The sequence below is a fragment of the Macrobrachium nipponense genome, chromosome 31 (assembly GCF_015104395.2).
Source record: "Macrobrachium nipponense isolate FS-2020 chromosome 31, ASM1510439v2, whole genome shotgun sequence".
Taxonomy (NCBI): Eukaryota; Metazoa; Arthropoda; class Malacostraca; order Decapoda; family Palaemonidae; genus Macrobrachium; species Macrobrachium nipponense.
Window position 1 is genome coordinate 26,838,753 of NC_061093.1, and position 23,819 is coordinate 26,862,571.

General features: G+C 37.6%; 1 protein-coding gene across 11 annotated transcripts in view; it reads right to left on the reverse strand.

The window, feature by feature from the left end:
- LOC135206707 (insulin receptor substrate 1-B-like) overlaps nt 1–23,333 on the reverse strand; it is a 177,834-nt gene extending 154,501 nt beyond the window's left edge. For 6 of the 11 annotated variants that reach the window (XM_064238146.1, XM_064238140.1, XM_064238145.1 and 3 more), the window contains exons 1-3: nt 22,453–22,709; nt 17,837–19,135; nt 10,049–10,114 (exon numbers count right to left, since the gene is read on the reverse strand). In XM_064238146.1, coding sequence (XP_064094216.1) covers nt 10,049–10,114; nt 17,837–18,001 — 231 coding nt within the window. In that variant the 5' untranslated portion in view covers nt 18,002–19,135; nt 22,453–22,709. The other 5 variants (XM_064238135.1, XM_064238136.1, XM_064238138.1 and 2 more) reach the window with 5 other exon arrangements.
- Nucleotides 23,334–23,819: the final 486 nt, after the last annotated feature.

Below are 23,819 nucleotides of genomic sequence, written 5' to 3' on the forward strand. Positions count from 1 at the left end.
ACTTCAATGACACGCAACAGATTTATTGCACGAACACCGACAATTTTACCATGTTGTTTTTGATTAAGCTGACCTTGTGTCAGCACGGGCTCTTGCTCACAGAGCAGCCCGTAATCCAGGAAAATTTTACCTGCGACCGGGTCAACAGTAATAAGTCCGGGGTCTCTCCTAAGTAAGATTTGTATTTTCGCAACCAGCCGCCACTGCCGCCTCCCCCCCCCCCCCCCCCTCCTCCTCCCCCACACAGACAATAAAAAAGAAACCATAAAAACCATGACCAAGAAACGGACAGGATGGAATGGCATAGTGGGGATAACGTATACAAAATATTCCTTTCATTAACCGTTTTAATGGTGATGTCTTAAGAACTTTCCTTGAATTTTTTATCAGGTCTAATGCATACTTATGCAGTAAGCTTAAGGGGTTACAGAACTGAATACTGAATATTGAATATATATAGAAAATAGGCCAAAGGCCAAGCGCTGGGACCTATGAGGTCGTTCAGCGCTGAACCGGAAATGGACAGTAAAAGGTTTGAAAGGTGTAACATAAGGAAAACCTCGCAGTTGCACTGTGACTCAACTGTTAGGAGCGGGTGGAGAATAGGATAGATGAAAGAATATGAAAGAAGGTATAGTAAAAGGAATGAAAGGGGGTTGCAGCCAGGGGCCGAAGGAATGCTGCAAGGAACCTTAAGTAATATATATCTTAACCAACTCTCCTATATGGGAGAGAAGTTTAGATGCTAAAATAATAACGAAAGAAGATGGAATGTGTGTGTGTGTGGATGTCAATACAAAAGAAAAGATCAAGATGGTTGAAAATGGATCAATTTTTTGCAGAAGTATGTTTTGGCAGTTCCCGAAGGACCAAGAAAGTTTGGCTAGAGTACAGGAGGTGGTGGAAAAGAAGGGTCTCAGTACCTCGGGAGCATAGCTGAGCATACAAGACAAAGGCATAGTGTTGTTTAAAGGGTTGACAGGCTGCAGATACAAACTTGTCAAGGTATATGAAGCAGCCGATGTTGGGAGTAAGTTTCTGCATATAGATTTCACTCACAAAATTCAGTTTGAACATACGGACGAATGCAGCTTTGTGAAAGCACATAAGCGTCATGGGACACTGGAGGCACAATATATATATATTATATATATATATATATATATATATATAATATATATATATATATGTGTGTGTGTGTGTGTGTGTGTGTGTGTGTGTGTGTGTGTGTGTGTGTGTGTAGAAAATTGTCAGTGTTGTTTATGGAATACACATACGCACTAAAAATTATATTAACAATTATATAGAAAAATAAGGATCAACAATCCAGTCTTGTCAACAAATCTTTGAACTACCTCAATCTGATAATCAAATGGATCTTTGTCATTCAATATCATCCATTCACAAGTTATTACGACACTAACGAGAGAGAGAGAGAGAGAGAGAGAGAGAGAGAGAGAGAGAGAGAGAGAGAGTGAGAGAGAGAGAGAGAGAGAGAGAGATTCACACTCCGTCCCAAGAGGAGCATATTTGTGTCTGGCGCCATAAATAAAGTGTCTGCCATTTGATCGTGAGTCAGCAATGGGTTATTTTGAGCTCTGGGGACAATTTCAAGACTTCTGCCAAAAAAATAAAAACGAAATAACGGAACAATGTATGAAGAATGAGCTATGCAAGATATGATTTGATTCGCCATTAAAAACCCAAAAAGAATTCACAAGCAAACTTGATAACCTGGTGACGGCAAGCAGGCCTCCGCGAAAGCAGCAGCAGCAGCAGCAGCCAGAGAGGGAGGGTGGTGGTCAGGGAGGTGGTTCGGTGTTTGGGGGGGGGGGGGAGTTCAAGACTACCCCCCCCCCCACCCACTCTTGCTGCATCTCTAACCTTGAAGATGAAGAAAACGAAAAGGAAGAAGAACTAAAGGAAGGAGACTTAGGCGAGGAAAACTGAAGAAAGTAACATGACTTCTTAATGACTACCACCATTGATTATTTCGATCTTGATCCAGTTCTCTCCGGCCCGACACTGCTGACCATCTCTTGAGCTGCTATGAACGACACGCTCCCTTCACTTTCTCTTCCAAGCTTCAGACGCTTTTCCTATTATGCAATTGTTTACATATGTACAATATATATGATGGAAGCTTCAAAACAGAGAGAGAGAGAGAGAGAGAGAGAGAGAGAGAGAGAGAGAGAGATTCAGGCAGGTTCTGTAACACAAGTGGATGAAAGAAAATTTGAGGCACCATTACCGTAATAAAAAGTGGGCGAAAGCTAGAAAATACATTAGAGAGAGAGAGAGAGAGAGAGAGAGAGAGAGAGAGAGAGATGTTAACGCGTGATGAAGAGCTGTGGCGTTTGGTGAAGCAGTAGGACCAACCAGCCAGTGCGGGTGGCGATGATGCCAATTGGGTCAGGGTATGCCACTCGTGTGGTGACGCCAACAACTTTGAGACACCTCCCCCCCCCGCCCCCCCCACCCCGTCCCCTCTCCCTCCCAAACGGCCCCTCTCACTCTATTTCTCCCCCAAAATCCCCTTTACACTGAAATTGGGGTTTCTCTCGAATTATCTTTCCCTATATGTCTCTCGACAAACACTGGAGGAGGTACGACCACAATTCTACAAAACAGACCCGATGCTCTTATAGGTTTTTTTTTTTTATGGGTCACAACAAGGGCAAGAGGGGTGTCAATTTCATTACCCTTAATGGTCCAATGCCCTCAGCTTGACAGGAGATGGAGACGAGAGTGATGCGCTACTGCCGACTGATTCACAACAGGTACATTCAGGAAAAACTTGTCAAGGACACATTCTGCACAGTTATTGTAAGTTCACTTAGGTCCTGGCGCTTCCAGGTCTTGTTCAAAAATGCATAATTGTATTCGAGTCAATAAATTATAAAATCTGCCCATCCCTGCAAATTGCCATGTTATTCAACTCGTTATTGACTGTCCTCTGAATTATAAAACAGTGACACCTTAGGACCTAACAGGGTGACACTGAAGCTAATTCATAAACGTGAAGAATGTACTGGAATGTCACAAAGTTCCCATCAAGTCGGGATGATAAATCTTCAACGAAAATGAAATGAGAAGATTTTCATTATATACAAAACGAAAGTTCCGAGTGAAATTACTAATACTATAGTTATTATAGGGAAACCAACGATAACTTACCGGAATTACTTCAAATACTGTTGAGCAAATTACAAGATACTCATAACATAAAATACTAAACCTCCTTATGGTATGATCAATGACAACCAGCTGACCACTAAACTCCTGCGTGAAAATGAACATTTCATTCACCTACATACAACCATAACAACTACCACAAAAGGTGGTGGACCATGTCCAGGTAATATAGCCTCTAGCTATTTCAAACCCAATGGCCTTGAAAAATTATACATTTCAGGTATCACTTTACCCGACTCTGGCATCAAGCTACATTCATGGGATAACCTTCAACTAGACACTGGTTTCATGCAGTGACGTGTTACAGTACAACTGTATCTCTAACACGAAATAAACGGTCATGTAAGGGCACGACACATCCCCGGTATGGGTGACTATCACTACGACACATCCCCGGTATGGGTGACTATCACTACGACACATCCCCGGGGTGGGTGACTATAACGACGAAACATCCGCGGTGTGGGTGACCATCACTACGACGCTTTCGCGGTGTGGGTGACTATCACTACGACGCATCCCCTTATGAGTGACTATCACGACGACGCATCTCTGGTATGGCTGATTATCACTACTAAGCAACTAAACAATTGACGGTGTGTCGATCCCGTAAAATTCCCGTGTCGATTGCAAGGAAGAACTTAATAATCCCGGACTATTTTCTGGTGGAAAACGACCAATAGCCCCACCTCCGCCCCTCCACCAAATTAATTACCTTCTAAATCGACTAAAAGATACGTCATGTCCAACCCAACAGCATTTATACGGGCAATCCCAATCTTAGATGTTCGGAACACTCAGTGCCACTGGGCCATGTTTAACTCGTCCTTATCAACGGTAATTGCAAGTGTTGAGAAACATCACTGAAATTTACCAATGATTCAACACGTTACTGATCGAAGAAGTGCAAGTTGGACGGACACAGACGGTCGGTGGTCAGCTACATATAGAAATTCCTTTCGTATTTCCTTCAACCTTTGAGGCGGTGGGGAGTTACAATAACAACGATAAAGATGATGGTCTAAATTCTTTAACGACAGAGCAAGAGCTGAGAACAGTTTGCAATTACGCAAAGTTAAATAAAAATATCTAAACCGTACTTGAAAAACATTAAAATTTTTAAAATATTGGAAAACCCTTCAGACAATGAATATGTACTTTTAAAGGCCACAGTCAGGTGGTAATTCCCTTATTGCCAAAGATGCACAGGCTACATTGTGCATGCCTAACATATACATTAACATACAGGAACTATAAAGAAAGAAAAAAAAAGTGAACATGCAAAATCTCCTAACCTACATATTTTACTCGACCATTTCCGTCCCTTTCAAGACTAACCTACATCCTTTCCCGACTTGCATTAGTGGGAGGGTACATATCAACGCCGAAAAAATAAAATGAAAATATAAATTCTTCTCAACCTTGACTCTGAAAACAAATAAAAGTTGCAAATAACTTGTGCACACTTGGGAAGACAGCTATTTGGGACCAGGAAGTTGAATGAAAGCATTTTGGGCACTCTTCACGGAGGGAGGGGGAGAGGGGGGGGGGGGTATTCAAGGTACAGTTGTAACCGAGGACTTGACGAAACCCTACCATGATCAGTGTGCTTCTAGGTCATACTCTGATGGTAAATGCAAGCAACAACAGACTCCCAACAACTAGCATATTTTTTTCAAAGTTTCTCTACTCACTTTTTATTATATTTAAAGGATTTAATTTTATTCGACCTCATTTCCCCTTCGGTCATACGTTAACAACTAATCCGTTTTTTTTTTATGGGGGGGGGGGGGGGGGAATGGAGAGATGACATCGATACAGTGGTTCCACCCTTTGGAGGGTGAGGCCTACCTCGTCGAGGAACCCATAATTTTGCTACGAACATTATTTGTACAGATTATCACAGCAACGATTAAGTCTGACTTTGGGACAGGATACACGGCAACACACTGAGTTAGAATTACGCCCTGAAACGAGGTCGTTGAAATGACAGGTGGCATCCCACCTTGGCTCGTCTGGGAGGATGTCCAGTACATTAACTTTTCCCGAAAGCGGAAAGGTTTAGTGCAGCTGAAATGTTTGTTTGCATGGGGTTTTTACGTTGCATGGAACCAGTGGTTATTCAGCAACGGGGGCCAACGGCTTTACGTGACTTCCGAACCACGTCGAAAGTGAACTTCTATCACCAGAAATACACATCTCTCGCTCCTCAATGGAATTCACGAGAATCGAACTCGCGGCCATCGAGGTGGTACGCCAATACCATACTGAGGCGCTTGTAGCTGAAATGCAACAAAGTCAACCCACCGGTGAAAAGCGGCGAGTGCGAATTGAAATGCATGGACAATTTTGCTTGTGGTGCACTGTAGGTTTGGGTCAAATACACCTTATGGCTTATAGCGGAATTGGACGGTCTAAGTCTAAGAACCAGGCTGCTCGATTTCAGAGATACACAATAGTTTATGGCGTTCGTAGGCGGAACTGAGATTCAAGACCAGAAATTTTCCAGTCATCGATATTTTACGTATTTACACAGCTCTTCGCTACCTACATGATACTTCACTTGCCTCTTTCTTGCACACAGTCCAGCGGTTCTCTATCAAGACTTCTACTTCAGCATTTCGTTAGGACCACCAACCTAGCCCTTCCCCTTACCACACGTTGTCATTTGTTACCCTGATTATACTCCACATTTCTCACTCTTTCCAACTCGTGTCACTTTCTGTGTACTGCCACCAACTACCCTCAACAGCTCTTATTTTTTCAATCTCATTTAACAACGGTTTCATTCCATTAGTAGAATTCCCTTAACTTTCTCAAGATAACTCTACCAACAAAATTCTTTGCTTCTAAGTCACCGCACTGTCTACTTAGTTACCGCTATCTGTCGCCTTTACTATCAAACCTTTATATGAATCAACATTCCCACCTGCCATATTATTCATTACTTAATCCCTGGCTCCTGTCTTCCTCCAGAGCCTTACTCTTTACTCACACCAATTTTTCAACATTTTACCGCTCACGATCACTGGCAGTTTCTTACATCACTTTGCAACCTCAATTCCTTAGCATCGTCCAACACCAAATTATTTGTAAATACAACCCATCTCCCACACTACAACTTATCTCTCTGATTATTAACTATGTTTATTTTCTCACGCTACAAGTTTTCTTCTGATTTCCTGTTCTTTCTCTGATTTTTCTCTGCAACCCACCTATGAAAAATATCAGGTGGTCATGAAAGCGTTAACACTTTCCCGTTTTACACCAATTCGTACTCAGTGGTCTGGTTAAACTTATACTTATATATTTTTCGGCCAAGACTTTGGTAGCCAGTAATCTGTTTCTCAAGAATCTGAGACCAATTCATTGCTGGTACCGAATTCGACAAATAATAAGCTTCAAAAATACTTACTTGCAATGTGGCAAAACCTTTTGTTTTTCAACTACAAACAAAACTTGATATTTACTCATTAATAAATTTTCATACACGAAGCTGAACCAACTTTGGCAAGTATCAAGTAAAAACTTATGTTGGAGGAACGGTGTACTCAATAACTGCAAAGATGAAGTAAATACAAAAGAGCCGTAAAAAGAAGAATAAATAGTCAGATTAATATTTTTATACAGAAGGCACCTATTTCTCAAATGACAATTAATTACATACATACTTCTTTTAACACTAAGCCACTTCGCCAAAACAGAGGGGTGGTTCCACAGCAAAGAACAAAACAACGGTCATAGCCATGTCCACGACTTAACAAATGAACAAATACCTCCAAATTTCTTTCAACCATCCAACTATCAAGTCTACAAATTTTGTGACTCACCGCTTCTCTCATCATCCCATCACCTGCGTTCTAACACTTATCCATACCGACACTTTCCCCTCTATCTTGTGTCCCTTTATCCTGGTAACTTACTCCTGTTATTTACTTTGTTTTCTTGCAAACACTTCCAAAATATTTGACCCGTTTCAAGTTTCTTCTAAATATCGTAGCTCAGAGCGAAGTAATATTTGTCAGCATTCATAAACCACTTACAATCTTGCCTGAGGTAACCTTTTCCCACTTACTCTCCCTAAAATTCGCCATCCTTTCAAATTCACTTGCCTCACAAAAAGTATGAAAATAGTTCACCTCATTTACATTCATCATCTACATTTCATTTTACATAACCGACTGGGCTCTGGGTAGGACGCCGTCAATATCTGCCAGTACTTTTCCATTACGGTCCTTTCATTTACACTGCTCCATTTTGCATTTTGGTTTAACAGCAACGTCTTTGGAAAACCCCGAGGTGATTCGAAAAATATGACTCAAAGAGTTTTTATTAATTATAATCAATTCATGCCAATAATAATCTTTCGTTGTTCTTGCATACCATATAAAACTTTTACCCTTCAGGTTTCACCCTTCTAACACAAAGCGTTACATAAAGTATATGGTGGAGAGCATGGCAACCCTCGCCCCAATTACTAATTCTTCTGCCATTCCCTTATTACACAAATTCAAAATTGTAAGTGTCCCACTTAGTCTTCTTCTCTCAGTAACATACGTATATCCCCTGTGATAGCAATTTTGCTGGGATGTTTAAATAAAACCCAGATTTTTTTTTTTTTTTTTTTTTTTTTTTTTGCGCTCAATGAATGTTGACGTTGTTTACGATTCCAACCAGGGACCAACAATTAACCTCAGGCGGAATTGATTCACTACGCATTCTCCTGCAATTACATTTTCTACGCTGCTCTTATCCTGTTGAATTTTTCCTAAATGCCAGTGGACTTCGTAACCCCTGAGAGATTGATTACCGGCGGTGTGGATATCTGAGCAGTCACTCGTCTAAGTAACTTTTTTTTCTGCTGTAATAAAAGGATAATAATGATATTCACACCCACTGGGATATAAATATAATCGAACAGAAGTCCTCCATTGGCTGAATTACCATTTATAATTCGAAAGTATATCTGTACTGACCATAAGTCTGATGAACTTAGCTATAACGGCATGCACGAGATATTGCAAAACTGTGACACAACCGATTAATCCTTAACTGGTACTCAGTTCCGTTTTTCTCTCACATGCGCTTTGAAGCACTAACATTGTTTTGCAGTTTATGCTCCTTAGTTACATTTCATTTCAACTCTTGATGTTCTAAAAAAAATAAATAAATAAAAAAATAAAAATCCTTATTTGACTTTGGTGCATGGTTACTGTTGCTCAGTAGAGAGCGAGTTAAAATTATTTTCAGATTTCATTTTCGATATGAGAATTGAAATATCATATATCCCCATTCACTTACCTTCCTTTATTAATCTTCTACTTTCGATTATTCTGGGCCCTTTTTCCCATTATCTCATTTAAATATGCTCTGGCCAGCTCATCAATGACTGACATCTTAATCTTCTAGCTAATTCCTTAGTTTCCCCAGACGCTTTTCGCCATTTCCATCATCCCAAGGTCACCAAATAACCTTGCCATAGTTCTATTTGTCACTGTGACACTATATGTACAATTCTGTTCACATTCTTCACACAGTATTCAAAAATACTCACTATATGTACAATTCTGTTCACATTCTTCACACACTATTTAAAAATACTGCCCCCACCATTCTGCAACTTCTTTTTTGTCAACAGTTTCCATTTTCTATTCAAACAGAACTCGGTCTTCTTAACATATTTTTTATTGTTCCTAATTCCTCTCACTAACTGGACATCATTATCTTCCGTCGGCTGTGTTCACATTCTGATTATATTTATACAAAATTATCACTGTTCTTGCCTACTACTACTACCTGTATACCTTTCTAATCTCACCTCTGCCTATCCTTTGACAAACATTTCTTTTCTTCCATACATCAAAATTTCCAGAAACTTGTACTGTAACTGTCTTATTTCATTCTAAATTTCATACCGAACACTCGACCTGTCTTCTTTAAGCTCTTTCCAGTAATTTCCACCATCCATATTTTTTTTATATTATTTGTTGGCACTTTCCGACTTCGTTTCTGTTCCAATGCTTTCACTTTTCCAACTACGTACTTTCTTCACTACCAACTCAGCTCAAAAAATTGTTTTCTGTGGTAGGCATGCTTTGGTCTAGCAAAATATAAAAGGAAAAATGCTATACACGGGCAAATATATTATGTCGCTCTATGACAAAACACCAACACAATTGAAAACTGAGTAAAAACAACAAAATATGGCAACATAATTCAACCAATATTATTCATATACTGCAGTACTTGCTTCCACTGTAAGTACATGGACTTTCATTTCGGAAAAGCCTGCAGGGGTTCAAAAGTGCCTCCATTTACAGGAAAAATCCAAAATAACTTGGAGACAGGATCTAGTAGACTGATTTGGCAAATTACTAACTTTCGTCGTCTGAGCTACATCAGGACCTAATTAACCTTGTATCATCTAAATATACTGTACTTGCTCTCTGGAAATTCTTTCTAGCATCTGTATACAATTTTCAATCTCCCAACCATGAGTCTGTCGAAAGGTCTAGAAAACCAGCAAAATCCAGTTTTCTTTCCCCTGTATAGTACTTCAATTAGGCTATAAAGTTCTCTCCTTGCAATTTGCAATAACAAATGTAAAATCAAATAAAGTTAGTGCAGAAGTCAAAATACTACATTAATCATACAATGAGGGTAGTACATTTTCATTATTTTACTTGCTCTAATAATTTCAGTGAAATGGATTATTGTTAAAAATATAAAACTAGTTTATACCAACTCATTCACTACTGTTATAAACTAATAATTAAGTTCTGTCTTATTTTAACAACAACAAAGTGAGTTTTCATTATAAAAAAATCAACAGTAAAAAAAAAAAAACACTTACCCTACGATCTAACATCCTCAGGGCTTCCTGAGCCATTCCCTCAGCCTTTTGCTGTAGCGAAGCCTCCTGCAAAGATTGTGTGCAATTAGACAAAAAGCACACAAACACTGCAAGCAAGCAAAACGCACGAGGGGGACGGGTAGGAAGCACGTAAGGCTAGCATGCACATAGAATACATATGATTTTTTTTTTTTTTATCCAGTCCCATACACCACCCTTCCAATTGCTCAAAGGGTGTCTGTGGTGCTTGTGGTTTAGTCAAATTTAGCAATGTGTGCAGTCTTGCCAGCAAATACTACAAAACTTTTATCCTATGAAGATCATGTTCTGAAATGAGGTTAGCTGCAATAAAAAATAAACAAATGAAACACTATTGACAAAGGTGCTGCTCAAGCATTTTCCACTTTGCAACAGTTCTTTCCTTTACTATCAAATGTGCATGCATGTTTGTACAGTAGTATATAAATGAAATTAGACAAGGACACAAGTCAATTTTTATTGGAGTGGGTGGGGTTCCCTTACAACATAGAATAGCTACTTTTCAAGAGATATATACCTATACTTGCCTAAGACGATACAAGCTACAAAACCTACCCATAACTCCATACTCCACATTACCTAGTAACATTGTAAAACTTACGAAAATATACCTAAATTGTACACCATAATATATTTTGCAGAATAAACATAAACTACTGAAGAATACCAATCCTAGGAACACTTAAAACAAAATCTGGTAATTTCGTCTATCAATAAAATATATATTAGTTAACTATAGTACCGATGGGCTTATTTTTGTTCTGGTAACTACTGGTGCCAAATCACCATATGCTCACCTAAATTTATAGTTTACTTCTAAACAAATACGTATTACTGTCCCACAAAAACAACCCTACAGCCTCATATCACACTCCATCAGGAATCTCCTATTCTACTACACTAAATCAATGATTTCCATTTTGACTTCAGTATCAGCATTACACCATGGGGGAATAAGGTTTTAAAAATTCACTTCCATTATCTGTAACTTTCAGTAACCTTTCATATGATTTACCAAATAAGTGTCCTTTTTAGCCCAGCAATGGGGTGAAGTATTTTCCTTTTACAGCCTTTATTGGATGTGCAACATGCATGTTAAAAATAAATTAACACACTGAAATTTCAACATATTACCTTTGACCTCATTTCATTAAACATCAAGGAACTTGCACCTGGGTTCGCTGCCAGGGAATAAATGATGCTGACAGGTAGCACTAGTTGAATACCATAATAAAATCACAGCTAGTAATAAAATATACAAACAAAAATCTTAATGCACCAGTACAGACATCAACACTAGAAGGAACCAACTCTAGCTCTTTTATATTACCATTTTCATGCTAAACACACTATAATGACCCTCCAACCTTGCAGTGATGAAATGATATTATCTGTTGGCTAATCTAGTCAAGGATCTTAGAGACCTTCAATTAGGCATGCCCTGCACACCATTATTATCTCTTGAAACCTTTCCATTTTGAAAAGAGACAGAGCCACAAGTCACAATAACTTCAGCATTTTAATGCAGATGTTATTGTAACACTGACATTATTGAAACTACTATGAAGACTAAAACACAAAAATAAATGCCTTACAATAATTCTATAAATCCTATTAGCAAGTTAAGTAGCTTCCATCACAATTAAAATAAAAATACCTAAAATTCATTCCCACTTGCTCAGAGCAGAAAAAAAAAACACTGAGTACATGGGTTGAAATGTTTTATTTGCAGTATGCTATGTAATGGGTAAAAGGTGCACTCTACAATATGTAGTACTGTTATAACTACTATGCTGGACCGTGATGTCAAAATTTCAATTCCAACTTTGTCATTTAGTCTGGATATGGAAACAGAGTATACCATATGACAGCAAATACTGGAGGAATAGCAAAAGCTTCTTTAAACTCCCTTTTCATAAACTTCACACATGGAACTTTCATTTAATATATTGGTCAGTATGTCCTAAAGTTTTACCCAAGTCACCCCAAAAAAACTAAGTACTAATAAATTATTTCTATTATCTAAATATTTTCTACCGAGATCCTTCAATTGGTATATATCGTGACAGGCCATAAAAATGTCAACACCTCAATGCTGACCTTACTATTTCATTACACTCTTAAACCGTTGAACCTGGATTTGTACTCATTGGGTAAATCTTTAGAAGGCGTGCTAACAAAAATATGTCAATACCAGGAAGTAAACTAAAGCATGGGAAGAGATTATTTTTTTCATTATTAAAACAACTCTATAGCAGGTATAGGAGCTTTTGCCAAAAATTAAGCTATCAAAGATATTCATTACCAATCACTGTAAACCAAAAAGATAATTCATATGGGCAGTATATACTAAAAGGGATTTTGCAAGGATACAATGAAATAATTAAATGTTTAATTCGCTAAAAATGAAATATGTGGTAGAAACACCTTTAGGACCATGGGAATTTTACTTCAAAATTCATTATGCAATAGACTGAGCAGCTAGATGGCAAAAGGTAAACTATGATATTAAAACTAACAAGATAACACTGCATACAGTCCAAATAAATCTATACTACCTACTAAAGCAGTACACATAAAATACTGCGCTACGTTGTATCCTTCATGCAAAGTTGACTGTCCAGTCATGCTAGTTATAAGGATAAAAAGTTTACCTCACTTTAACAAACAAATATTTTATATAAAATTACCTAAGCAAAGTCAAACTTGTTCTCCTACAAATATATTCTGGTCCTAGACTATGAATTTCTTATTTCAAGTACATACTGTATATTAGATCTTCCAAGAAACTTCAGTTACTGCCAGGTAGCAACGAATGAAACCTCCCCCCGCCCCCCACCCATGATGTTCTGAAGCCATCAGGGGAGTTACATATTCAATATCTAAAAATATTTCAAGTAGTATACTAAGGTTAATAACATAAATAGATATGAAACTCCTCCGTCTCAAAATGGTACGCACAACCCATTTTCATCAAGTATCTTAGCAGTTCAGGATAAGTAGCCTATTCAATCATCCAAAAATTATTACCAAGAAAACTCATGCAAAGAAGAAAAAGAAGAGAGAAATCCTGTAACCTGCTCAACCCTGTAAAAAATAATCCATGCAAAAAAATACCTGGGCAACCACTTTCCTTATTTTTGAAAGTGCATCTTTCCTAAAATCCTTTGCATTTTCAGACACCATATAAACTAATACACTTGCCTTTTCAAAATGTATACACATTGCAATAAATCCCAACCCAAAAGTACAGAATGTACATTTAGTAAGATGTATATCCAAAACATAGTGTACAGGTTTAACTGATTGTTCATTTGTATGGTGTTTTTACGTTGCATGGAACCAGTGGTTATTCAGCAACGGGACCAACGGCTTTACGTGACTTCCGAACCACGTCGAGAGTGAACTTCTATCACCATAAATTCACATCTCTCACACCTCAATGGAATGGCCAAGAATCGAACTCGCGGCCACCAAGGTAGTATGCCAACACCATACCGACCACGCCACTGAGGCGCTGAGGTTTAACTGAAGTACATAATACTCCTGAAGGAGGCATCACATTGGTAATTCAACATGTAGGCTCAATGACAAAATACAATTCTATCAATTCCTGTGGGGAACATAAACAAACTGCAGAACCTTCTTTCAAAATTCAAAACAAGATGGGATGGTGTCTGCTAATATTCAGCTCGAAGCTGAATTGTTTGCATTCTGTTAAGAAAGCATAATTTCTAGATATAATTTGATGTAGTAAATATATCCGTCAGGCAATTCCTGCCTTTTAGACTAGTAATAGGAAAGGCAAGAAGCTTAGGCTAACCTACATTAAATAAATACCCATTTAATGCTGTCGCCATATTATAATATTTAAGACTTCAATTCAGCACAATTTCAGGAACTAATACTGTATATACAAAGGCTCTCCTATGGTATATAATTACTGAATCATCCTATCCCAGTATCTATCATGACAAAGCTGGGAAAAAAATTTCTAGGCATGCCTTCTAGTTTCCTAGTTTCTTTACTAGCCACGGAGCAGGATAAACTTCCCAATAAAGCAACCTGTCCTTCAACTGTTCAGACATGACTGGATGAGAGTTAACAACCAAAATCACTAGGTTAGGAGGTCCTTGTTCTACTGACTGTTAAATTAACAAGTGTGACACCACCTTTAAAGCCTGTACTTCAATTTAGCATCTCAAATTACTTTATATCCCCACTGAATGTTTTCATTTTACATGTGTATAGGAATATATGATGAAACACACTAAACTACTAAAACAAATCACACAAACTATGAACAAAATACTTCTTAAATTTCATGACTAGCAATGGGTAAAGTACAAAAAGCAACTCATTGAGATTTCAAAGGAACTACTGTACTTCCCTTCCCTTCCTTAATACAAATGTATACTTCCCTTCCCTTCCTTAATACAAATGTAATGTCTTTTTGGAAAGGAAGAAGTTGAACCTTTTAAAGCCAAATAAATTACTTTTGCACTTTGGGGGTCTACTTTATATTACGTACTATATATACCAGGCTCTAAGACTAAAGCTAAGTTTAAATTCTTCTTTAACACTTCTGTGCAATTAAACTAGTTAATCATATTCCATAGATTATAAAAAAAATTTAAATCCTGTAGCCGTTGCAATATAATAAATTTCCAAACAACACATTACAACTTATACATATCCCTACCCTTCTTAATTCTAAAATCAAATCTTTACTTGCTATGACTCATCTCACATCTAGCTGACAGGGGAGAGGAGGAGGAGGAGCTGGAAAGAATGGAAACAACCAAAAACACAGCAGAGGGAACACTAAACAGAGTTTACAAATCAAGAAATAGAGAAATTAAATATGAAAAGAGATACTGGAAAGGCTGCAATGCTTTGAAAATCTCCTGAACATAACTGGAGGATACTGGCAGAATAAAGGGACCAACAGAAAATTCAACGGCTGGTGAGATTAATACATACATATGACCCTTGAGAAATTGAAAAATAGAAAAGCCCCAAGGACCATCCACAATAATGAGTGATTCTAAATGAGCAGCATAAGATTTGGTCAACCAGAAGCTTAACAGAAAACTGCATGCAAAAACCTGATGAAGGACGAGACATGAGTGGGAAGACCCTTTAAATAATGGTATGCGTACTGTAATGCAGGAGTGTGTCACAGTAATGTGTGCAGTTTACAAATATCAATGCAAGTTGCAGTGGTTCACTTCAATGGCCTTAATAGGTGGGGAAAAGTTTACTTCTAGTACTGGCTAATGCAATAAATTGGGAATAATGAAATACATATACTGTATTGCTTACTTTAAAATTAAAATATACAGTAACAACTTACAGAAGGAAAAGAAAAGAATGGAGGGAGAAAGTATATAAAAGTTCAGCCAATGGAGAGAGAAATTGCAGAAGAAGTTAATCCAGCAACCCCTGTACTTATGCTAAAATGGTTCTTAAGATACATGCACTAATTTCATTACCAGGACTTCAGAAAAAAGCAAAATAATGTATCTTAACCTCTTTTAAATGTTCTGGGAGGGGGAATTCTCAAGTCATTGCTGTAGACACATCAAAGGGCACTTGATAGGTTTTAATAGGACCAAAATTCTTTAAGCAATATTACTTTATTGCTCCAACTTTTTACCCCAAAGGTGTCCTGATTCCTGTCATATACTATTATTGTTCTTCTAACCTGGATTTTCAATGGTCTTCTTACAGTTTTTACCTTACATTTATGAATTAATCCTTCGCATCAACCATATGTGAGGCTGGAAACGACCCAATTGTCTTGTTAAACTACTTAATCACCTCCTGCTCTACCCTTTTGTAAGTTGTTGACTTTTCTCTTCAGAAATCCCTTTTCCTTAATTCTTCAAAAAGATGATTTCAGTTGACCTTAACCTTTTGTGATGGTATTACTGTAAACCTGACAGGTGACTACTTGGAAGGTTTCTATTATTGAATACTTCCCAGATAAATTTCCTTCCTCATGCTGTATCAAGTCTGCTATCTTCAGAAAGTTGAACATGGCTTTCAATCTTCCTGACTTGAAGATTTCTTGGGGTTAGAAACACTTTATTAATGCTAGAAAAATTTGCATTAGGGGAGATGCATATGCACTACATCTTCAACTACATACATATCAGTACAGTGCACTGATCACGTACCTGTTCTGGTATCAAAAAAAATTCTTTAGCACCTTGAAATGCCCTCCTGATGCAAACCTAATCTAGTAAACAACCTGGCACTAATTACAGCTTGGATTTACTTCAAAATTGTCGTAAGCATATCTGCCGAGGTTTTTCATATATACTAACCCAGGTTTTGATTTTGAGAGCAGATTATATTTGCAAGTATATACCTTCTAACTCATGCTTGCTGAACACTGGGCTCAACTATTCCACAAACTCAAGTCTATCCATTTCATCCATCTTTTATCTGAATTAGCATTAAGTAATGGAATGTTGTTATTTACTATTTGTCCAGAAAAGTATATGAAAATAAACTCTTTAAGGACAGAGCCACCTTCTGACAACCAAGACCATTTCTGTTATTCTACTTATTACCATACAAAACAGGAACGTCAGTTCTGTACAGAACAGTTGTTCTCCGATGTGGTGGGGGAGGGGGTTAAAAGACTGTAGGATTCAACAATGGAATACCTTCACCCTACATTAATCTCATGGGAAGGAGTTCCTCACAACACATGCAAAAAAAAAAAAAAAAAAAAAAAAAAAAAAAAAGGGGGGGGGGGGATTCTCCTCTTCCTGTTTGAAAAAAGTGAGAGATTCTTCTTAATTTCTTAATGTCAGAGGTTTCTATTATTTCTGTAAAACATACCAAATGGCTGTTTCTTTATATTCACCATACTGCTCTCAAATCCCACATTTTCCTAAATGGCCACAGAACCTACTTTAATTAACCTATGATGGAGCTTATACACTTGTGTTAAAATACCATAAGAAAACATGCAACACTGACCCCTACAATATGTCAACTAGCACAAACAAAGCCTGCCTCCCTCTTAATCATAAACTCATCCAGGAACGAAAGAAACTGAAGCTCTATGGTACCCAACAGTTACACAAAATTTTTTTTTAAAATGTGACAAAACAAGAAAGGCAAAGCACTTTCATCAATAATGGCCAGAAAAAAAGAAAAAAAAAACTTTACACCAGTTGTTATGTACTCTTTTACAGTTACCGCATAAAGCAAATGCTTAAGCAAACATGTAGTACTATGAAATGCAGATGGACAGCCAAATATACTGTATACCAGATAAACATTAACACAATTTTCAAACACTTAGTTCATATGTCAAATTTCATTAATTGTATTGTATATAGTATGATCATGAAAACCTGTATTTTTGTATATATGATTAATTGTAAAAGTATATATGATAAGGAAAATCTGTGTTTTTTGTATATACAGATTTAAACTAACCCAAATTTAATTCAGTCACTTTTTAAAAAATCTAGCATCAAAAAGGAAAATAAGGCATTAAAAGGAAGAGTAATTTCATCATAATTTTACCTTTGAAAAAACAAAAATTTTCAATGGCCCAAAAATTTAAATGAAAATAAAAAAATATTCAAGTAAATTTTAATATTTAATAAGGGGATTAAACTATACTAATTGAAGTTTAGAAATGGTATTTTGTATTTATAACTGTGACCAGTCAACCTATCGGAGTTCATGAACTGAGCACAAACAAAATTGAACTGGTCATACCTTTAGCTTCTTCAGATGTCCACTCTTGACGATGTCATCGTTGTTGACCAAGGAGCCAGAGCTGCGCACTTTGTTGAGAGACATTTTGGATATTCCTATAAATTTCCACACTGACACTGCAACACACTTTGGGGACAATACTGATTTATGCTTAAAAGCTTTCATATAAAAACTTCTAAAAGGCCTACCTTTTTCTAATATTGTACACTGTCACTGTAGGCACAAGAATGAAGCACTTTTTTTTTTCCTTAAACTACTACTACTTTTAGGATCATATCCTAAAATAAAAACAAATTTTCTTCTTCTAACACCTTGACCCCATTCACTAGCCTCACACCTCGACTTGCAAGGGCAGTCTAGCTGAAGACTGGCAGATATTCACATTTGCAAAGCTTGAAGATCTTGCAGGAATCCAGTTTCAGTGGGTCAAATTTACAAAGGGCATAATAGGTTGCTAGAAGCTCGTGATTCAACTTAAGATAGTGACTTAGAAATTACTGATATGGTTGACACTCCTCAGGTACAAAGCCCCCCACCAAAAAGACTCTGACCTGAAGCAACTGTAGTGTGATCACTTGAGTAAAGGGGGACACTTCTTAAATACACACACGCACACACACTTATTTGACCTTTTTTTTTTCCTTTTTATTTACTTTTTTTTCCACAAGGCCTGAATCAAATGTCTCAATATTTTCTCAGCTTTATCTTAGCAAAATATTAAACTAGACATTTGCCACACAACAACAACAACAATAACAACAAGTATTTATACATGTAACATGTAAGTATTTTTCTTGAAAGAACCAGTGACGACACCAAATATCATTGGTTTTCAGAGGTCATGTACTGTATGTGTTTAGATGCCAGATATCACTATTAAAACTCTCCAGTAGGCATAACAAGCTCAAAAACTTTGACTGTAGTTGCACTAAGAAGCTGTATAAATGGTTGTTGAGCTGCTCTCATTTGATCGCGTCTCGGAATAATTTCTACATACCAAAACATATTTACATCCAACAGATGGTTCTTGGGTGCGGGGTGAAAACCATCCAAGTAAAATAATTTCATTTCACAGCTTGTGCACAAATCCCATAAACACTACATTAACCAAAACTAAAAACTTCCTTTTAACTGTATCGTTACATTTTCTTCTTTTTTTTTTCTTAGCTGCTGCAACTGTCACTACACAGTATATAACAGAGGCACATCATTATGGCTGGGGCCGACACTTCAACATCATTATGGCGGGAATTCAGAAACATTATCATGAATATCAGCTGCCATAGCTACAACCACAACCTGAAAAATAAAATATTTAAGATGGAATCAAAGATATCTCATATGTAGTGTGCTTGCAAAGTTATAGAATATACAGTGCCATATATTTAACATTCTAATGTATACAAGTCAAAAGTATTCTATATGTCTGATCCCTTTTTATAACATAAGAGTAACCTAAAATGCATAAGAGATCTACTGACAACCAGTAATACTAGTATCAAACTAATTACATACTAAATATATATTACAAATAATTACATACTTGCATCTTGCACACAACTTCCATTCATACAGCAATTCTTCTAAACAATTTGGACATTGGAGAAAACTTAACTGCATTTCTATATATTTCCACTTGATAAACCACCAATGAAAAACTAGCTTCTGTGGAACTTTATACATAAAGTTTTAAAAACTTACAACTAACTCAATTATGGTTTAAATACTGTACTGGACAATGAATATAATGCTGTATAGTGGCATATTTAGCTACAGCATTTCAAGCAATACATATTGTCTTGCACACCTAATTGTTTCTTCCATCAACAGCTTAGAGTTTACTTACTGATATCAAGTGTAATATTATTAATTATGACTGTTTCTTTAAAATCCATAGTGATGATGCAATTGTAACACTCCTAAAAAGGATAGGATTATGTTCCATAAGAAAAATTCGGAATGGAAATTGTAACCATGAGATATTACTACAAAGTGGTACATACCATTCATTGCTTGAACTTGGTGCCCATATATGGAAATTTAGTGTAAAGTTTAATACCAAGAAACACTACTAACATGAAAATAACCAAGTGAACAATAACACAGTGTATGCAGAAAAAAAAAACATGGAAAATTTCACTACTATATTATATGGATATACTTAAAATAAATGAATTGGGTTACTTTTAAAATTAATTAATCGGTTGAGTTTGGAAGACATAAATTCTTTATTTATTTTCTATGTCATGCAAGTAAACTTCCATATTCATATTCCCATAACTTTTAGCAAATAGTTTAAGGCAACCTTTAATGTCCTCCAATAATCTTCACATCAACAAATATTGCAAGGCCATGAACAAAAACAAATTTCTTTCCAGCAGATATTCTCAAGATCTCACTTTCTTAGGAAATTATGAACTTTGTACTAATCATTCACACTCTTAAACTTGTTCGCAGGTTAATTTTCAATGGCATATATCCAAGTGGAATACCAATCACACAATCTCAAACTACAGTATGGGTAAGAGGATGGGTCTACATAGTATATATTATTCATTTACAATGTGGTTGAACTTAATGACGAAATCTGTTTAAAAAATCAATTATATATAAAGAAAAATGTCACACAATTTGTATGATCATCAGCAATACTGGATGCATAACATCTTGAACCACATTAAAAAGGAAAGTATACAACAAAGAAGGAAATAAAAGCCCTATCTTCAAATGTGAAGATTGACTTATAAGCCAGGAATAACAGAAATTCCACAGCTTATGCCTACTTGAAAGTTTCTTTAAATCAGCAACATATATAACAGGTGAACCAATGAGCTTCTGCACAAATAAATTACAGAACATTTCAAAATATCTTCATAAGTTTTTGGGCAAGGCTATTTAAAGAGCATGACTATTTTGACGGCTTCATCACTAACTGAATTGTTGAAACAGTTTTCAATTTTTAACAGCACTACAATAAAATTCATCATTGAAATTATGGCTTTAACAACATATATTCTACTGACTGGAAACAAGCCTACCCAAAGAAGAGGTGGGAAGACAAAATTATGGTTCTTGTAAAGGCAGATAGCACAGACCATTTCCTAATCCGCCCCCCCCCCCACAAAAAAAACCTAAAGTTGTGATCCCAGTTTTAATAGCCACTAATCAATCAACCAAAACATTCAAGTATATTTTGAAAATAATGGCTGGGATCCGAAGGTTACTAAGTAACCCTTATCAAATAACAGTGTACGCCCAATACCAAAAGCAGTATCAACTGTAGTCCAGGAGTTATGGCCAAGGCTAAAGTTTTGTACAAAAATCTATATTATAGCCACGAATAAAGGTGTACAAAAATCTAAAAGATTTGGACCGTTGACTTCACCCTTCAGCAAGGTCCTTGCACAATCCAATGAAAACCAAGTTCAGTGCACACCATCAGAAAGCCAAACCATCTCCCTTCATTCATGCCTAGGCCTATTCATGACAACCTGACCTACAAAGGTATAAGTTTGAATGAAATCCTGTCACCTGTTTAGGAGGATATGAGTGGATAAGTGTGGTAGACAGGAGGAAAAACTGTCTTCCAGATTTTGTCTTAAGTTGGCTAATAGGCTACGCCTGGCCAAATACATAGTTCCTCTATAGTATTTATTGCAAAATTAATTAAACTTTAGTACAGCCAACATTACTAGAATGGCCTAAATCTATCATAAATATTAACTTGATAAAATACCAATAGTATTTACATATCCTGTGGTCAAAATATCCATTCTACTGCTCTAACAGCCTGCTCGACTTACGTATACCAAACTAGTACATACTGCAGAACATGATTCTCTCACAAAACTCACACTAGTCTTCATATAATTTTATTTTAAAACGTTTCAATACAACGTTGTATTAAATATTGTTTTCATTTTTAATATACCCAGTATCCAATAGACATATTAGCTAACCTAACCTACATGGCACATGTTGACAGACTTTCAGCTAACCGATACTAATCGTTTGGCTACTTGCCAACGAATTGTTTCATTTCCTCCTTTACCACGTCTCGCGTGTCGCAACCGTTATAAAAGTACATGAACACCAGTCGAATTATATAAAGGCAGAAAATGCGACCATCAAGGTAGGCCGACGAGGTTTGATACACCACCTGTGACGAAACAAAATTGCTACGCCTGTCCTGCCATCATCAGCCAAGACAAACCCCCTTTTAAGCCTCCTGACGGGACTGACTTTCTTTAGACTACCTCGCAGTATTTGACAACATTAGGACATCGAATGTTATTCCAAACATCATCGCTGTTAAACGGTAAACATGTGAAGGACATCGGGGAAGGTTTTTTTTTTTTCTTTTAAGTATTGGCCGGTAGCAGCAGCAGCAGCAGCAATGAAGGTGCAATTGCGCAACCCTTAGAGGCGCCTCCCTCCCTCCCTCCGCCACCCCAGTCAAAACAACCGACGACGAGACCCGTCTTCCTCCTCCCTCGATCCAATGGACCCGGGGGCCCAGCCCTTCACCCTACACCACACGGACGAGCACACACCCAAACACAGGACTTTTTTCCCAGAAACACTCTCCACAGACACTGCATTTCACCCGAACCTACTTGATGGGTAATCCGAGTCTGAATGGTTGTCTGTTGAGATACATCTTCATGGGGCCTCCACTGCTTAATAATCGTAATACTTCGCCGATGATGTCTTCTCCCTAACACCACCACCCTTAAAACTGACCACCGCTAAAAAGGGGGTGGAGAGACTAGAGACATCATGGCCTGGTGCTGGTAGTCAGTCCACCACGTCGTATGAATAACGACAACCACTCGATTTTCACTAATACATCCTCTTCCTAACGTCATTTTTCACGTACATTTCATTTATAAGAAAAGAAGCAGAACGGTAGGCAGAGTGACGTGAGATCAGACCCATGTTGTGGGGACTAAATAACTACTACGCCGCAATGTTTCCCGTTACACCTACCCCCGTCCGCCCCCCAGCACGTTGGTCTAGGTCTCCTCCCCCTCCCGCTGCCCAATGGGAGGGAAGTAGCGGTAGGAGGGAGGAGTTGCAAGGGGAGCCACTTAGCTCAGGGAGTTGGGAGGGGATAAGCGGGGATGGGAGAGGGGTAGAATAGATAGCACGAGAGGAACGGGAGGGTGATCCAGACGAGGGGTGAGAAGGTATTGTCGGAGAGGGGAGGAGGAGGCGGAGGGGGGGAAGGCAACAATCTTTCACACACACGAACCTACAAACGCACACACATACACACCCATGAACACGCACCCACCAACTATTTTAGTCGATTTACCTCCACTACTGCTACCATCACCGTCCTTTTCCGGCAGGAATCACTGCACTGCATTTTCGTACACTCTGCCGCGCACTGACCACACATAAATACCAAAACGAAGCAGCCATTTCATCGAAAAAAGAGGAGAGTGACCGAAGTAGCTGATGCGACGGACTCCATCTTAGTAGGCAAGGTCACGTGGGGCTGGGAACGGTTGTAAACAAGTGGCACGCAAGCGTTTCGAGTGACGTCACTCTCTCGCCATCCAATCAGAATCTCGCGCGCTTTATTTAAAACGCATATTTTCATTGATGGTACAGCTATGTTCAGAACTGATGCTACACGACTGCATAGGATTTCTTTCAAAATTCACTAATTGGCAGCTAACATGCTCCATATTTATCTATTATTTTAATGCGAAAACACGATTATTGCGCACAATAAGGCCTTCCATAAGAGTGAAATCTGTATTCCAAAAGTGTAAGATGTCACTAGTAGCCACATTTCAGAAAAAAACACTTACGAAACATTTTCAAAACTTTCGTTCACTCATCTCTGATGCATCTGACAAAAAGAAGTCGTCATCAAACCTCAGTTCGATTGTTAAATTAAAAAAAATTGTCATAATAACATTGATATTAGATCAAAAGCAACCATAAAATTTTAAATGGTCCTATTTGATTG